The 3,582-nt window shown below is 46.5% G+C and overlaps 1 protein-coding gene across 1 annotated transcript; it reads left to right on the top strand.

The window, feature by feature from the left end:
• The first annotated feature begins 1,994 nt into the window (after nucleotides 1–1,994).
• On the top strand, nucleotides 1,995–2,916 carry LOC124683465 (late embryogenesis abundant protein 31-like). The gene is made up of 2 exons (XM_047217973.1): nucleotides 1,995–2,666; nucleotides 2,743–2,916. The coding sequence occupies exons 1-2, from the start codon at nucleotides 1,995–1,997 to the stop codon at nucleotides 2,914–2,916; spliced, it is 846 nt and encodes a 281-aa protein (XP_047073929.1).
• The last annotated feature ends 666 nt before the right edge of the window (nucleotides 2,917–3,582 follow it).

Genomic DNA, 3,582 nt, shown 5'->3' with positions numbered 1-3,582 from the left:
AATGTTGGGCCCATAAGAAGAGTCTATGTTGACTAAGATAGATCAGATTGATTGATCATGGGTACATATTTAGAAGGAAAATGGTCTCCAATTTTTCCGTACAACCATATATTTTTCTTTCAACGCATATTCAACTACATAGAGTGGTACAGGGTAGGCAAGTGTCTTAAAGAAACTGTAAAATTAAACGTGTGCGGACTAAGTTATTTACGAGTCGCAAAAAATAAAGCAACGTTTTTTATAAAATAAATTTCCAACATGTGTACACTAATGTGTGTAAAAAGATAATATCACAAGATTTCAAAAATAAGAGTAATGTCAAAGGTTTAGGAGAGTGCACAAGCCTCCCATTTCTATGATTAGGGCCATATGGTCCTCTGACCGCAAAATAGTCTTGGATATATCACTTGCAAAACACACAGCCTAAACTACACTTAGTCGTTGAACTAGCAAACATGGGCATATTAGCTAAGGAAAAAACATTATGTGCTAGGGTGAAATCTACATACCCGTTGCAGCCAGTGAGATGACCTAGACAAAGCAGAGTAGGAGGCAGTATGTTTGCTAATATTATATTTTGTGAGAATTTCTTTATATAATGGTCAAATTTGCAAGTTTGAAGATCATGCATGTCCATGTCTAAAAACAACTGTATTTCATTAAAGGGCTAATAGAATGAGAGTAACTTAAGTGAATACTTTTAGTCTTTCGATGGCTTATCTATTAGATCACATCAAATAATGTCACTTAACTACACACCAAAATAAATATTTACCTAACAATTAACTCACGGTGTTCTCCTTTTGGGAACTTGACCTTCTAATATTCATAGAACACTATATTTATTATAATTGAGAATCATATATTGTATGCAGAGAAAATGAACATTTATTTGGAACCAATGATGAAGCGATATATTGAAAGTAGCTATATACACATAGCAGGTTGATTTCCGTATTATATTAATTATTTGTATATTATCTTAGTGAACATAAATAAATAGTATTCTATAACCGTGTATAGACATGATCTATATATTCATTTGGTGTACCACAAATAGGATATAAACAAGGAATTAATAATTTGTAACTTTACAGTCAAATTAAAAACTAGACATCCAAATTTTAACCTTGCATAATGATTTGACATCACATATATAGTACCAAAAACACCGCACTCTATTTCAATGTGCAAAATAGAATTATTGTCATCAGTATTTGTGTTTTCGAAGCGAGATGATAATCAAAATTGAAGGTGATTAATTCAACCACACAAATAATACTTAGCATAATATTTATAGTGGCTCTACAACTTACAATTTAATATCTTAGCCTTATGAGTAACCATGACATCTAAGATTTAGGTCTCAAACGTACACATAATAAGGGTGATGCCCTCGCATTTGCGAGGGCCACTGTGCTAGTTTTATCAATAATAAAACACTTAGATCAGTTTCTTGAACTAGCTCTATCAAAAGTGTTTGTAAGGGTAGGTCATGCGTAAGCGTATGTATTTGTAAGCACCTTCTAATGTGTTTGGCAAAAAAGTTCATCATAGCGGACACGTGTGCGCCTAAGGTGCACGTGACGAACTGTCGGCGACGAATGAGAAGTCGCCAGCGTCGACGGCGCCGGTGCACACCTCATCTCCGTCCTATGTACGGATGAAGTTTTCTGCTCTCGATGACGACGCATCAGCACGAAGACACCTTCGCGAAAGATCCGTGCCCGCATGCAGGCTCGCGCCACCGCCCTCCACGTATACACCAACGAGACCCTGGCAGCTCACCGTCCGGAGAGCAGCACACCGCAACAGCAGTCTCCCACGCGTCCTCAGGCCCATCCTTCGTCGTCCACCGCATCACCTCACCGCCGTATATAATGAAGAACAGGCAGCCATGATCGTATCTCGGACTGCAGCAGACAGCGAAGTGGTAGCAAAGCTTTCAGAAGAAAAACAACAAGATACACCAGTGAAGTGACAGCAGCTTAGCCATGGCTCAGGCGCAGGCGACGAGGGGCGACCAGCATCTCAAGGCCGCGCAGCAGGAGCAGCCGGAGGCCATCCAGTACGGCCACGTCTTCGCCGTGACGGGCGACCTGGCCGTGCAGGCCATCGCGCCGCGGGACGCGGAGGCCATGCGCTCGGCCGAGGACAGCGTGCCGGGCGTGCCCGTCCCTCAGGCCAGCGGCGGCGGCTTCAGCGCCGCCGTGGCCATGGAGACGGCCGCCGCCTACAACCAGGCCGTCGGCGCCGTGCACCCCGGCCAGGCCAGCGCCGCCGCCACCATGAAGGGCATCACCGTAACCCAGACTGCCGTCCCTGGTGGCCGTGTTGTCACGGAGTTCGTCGCGGGGCAGGTCGTCGGGCAGTACTCCGTTGCCGACCAGGCGATGATGGAGCAGGCGCAGCGGCAGCAGCAGGTCGTCGAGGAGGATACGAGCAAGGTGACGATCGGCGAGGCCATGGAGGCGGCGGCGCTCTCCGCGGGTGAACGGCCTCTCGAGGAGGCCGACGCGGCAGCCATCCGCGCGGCGGAGACGCAGGCGCAGGGAGAGGACGGGGTCATGCCTGGCGGCCTCGCCGACCAGGCGTGGGCCGCGGCCAGCGCCAACGCCTGGGCCGAGCGCGACGAGGACAAGATCACCATCGGCGACGTGCTCACGGTTCGCACGTTACACTATTTTTTGTATGCTGCATGTACGTTCCCTCCGGTTAACTGAACAGGCCGTCTGTGTGCAGGACGCGACGACGAAGCTGGCGGACGACAAGCCGGCGGAGCACGCGGATGCGGCGAGGGTGGTGCAGGCGGAGACGTACAGCGACGCCGGAGCGCGCACCAAGGCTGGCGGGGTGGGCGCCGCCATGACCACGGCGGCGAGGCTCAACCAGGAAGACGACGACGACGACGCTTGAATATGTTGGCGGCGCGTGCTACGTGTCTGTGTGTTCAGCGTTGTGTGACTACTGAAAGTAAGCAGAGCAAGGTCGTGTTGTTTTGGTTCTTGTAAGGGAGCTTCCTGAGTTTCTTGTAGTCGGGCGAATCAAGTTTGGGTGTTCAGCTATAGCCGTGTTTGTAAGCAAATAAGAAGTGCGGCTCCGTCTGCAACCTCTGTATGTATGTATGAACAAGCCTGTACTGGTCAAATTCGAGTTGCAAGTCAACTTTGTTTTGTTAAGTTAGTTTACTATTTTTTTCATCTTTTTAATTGATTTGAATTTAGTATAAAGTTACATTACTATATTACTTTTAAAAGAAATAAACCTGACCTTTGCATAGGATGCACGTAGCCGTACCAATAAAGTTATTACAATCAACACTATCAAAATGTACAACAAAACAAAGTGCAGTCAGACATCAGGCTCAGCCGAACATCACGCTGCCATCCCTGTTCATATCTCTGCCGAATATCACGCTGCCACACATGTTAGGAAAAATATCTTTTACATTATCCTTCACCGTATTTCATTGTGTAGACATCTCCATAGAAAGATCACGATGCTTCACTTGCTAAAGAGATAGCATGAGAGAAAAAGATTAAAAATCTTGTTATTTCTACATAATTATAGGACACTGCTGAG

The sequence above is a fragment of the Lolium rigidum genome, chromosome 1 (assembly GCF_022539505.1).
Source record: "Lolium rigidum isolate FL_2022 chromosome 1, APGP_CSIRO_Lrig_0.1, whole genome shotgun sequence".
Classification (NCBI taxonomy): domain Eukaryota; kingdom Viridiplantae; phylum Streptophyta; class Magnoliopsida; order Poales; family Poaceae; genus Lolium; species Lolium rigidum.
Note: the sequence above shows the minus strand (reverse complement) of the source record. Positions and strands in the feature narration are given on the sequence as shown.

Bases quoted from the DNA above. Each gene is read 5' to 3' on its own strand.
- LOC124683465 (XM_047217973.1), top strand. From the start codon at position 1,995: ATGGCTCAGGCGCAGGCGACGAGGGGCGACCAGCATCTCAAGGCCGCG. The intron at 2,667-2,742 runs GTTCGCACGTTA...GTCTGTGTGCAG, and splicing joins CCATCGGCGACGTGCTCACG to GACGCGACGACGAAGCTGGC.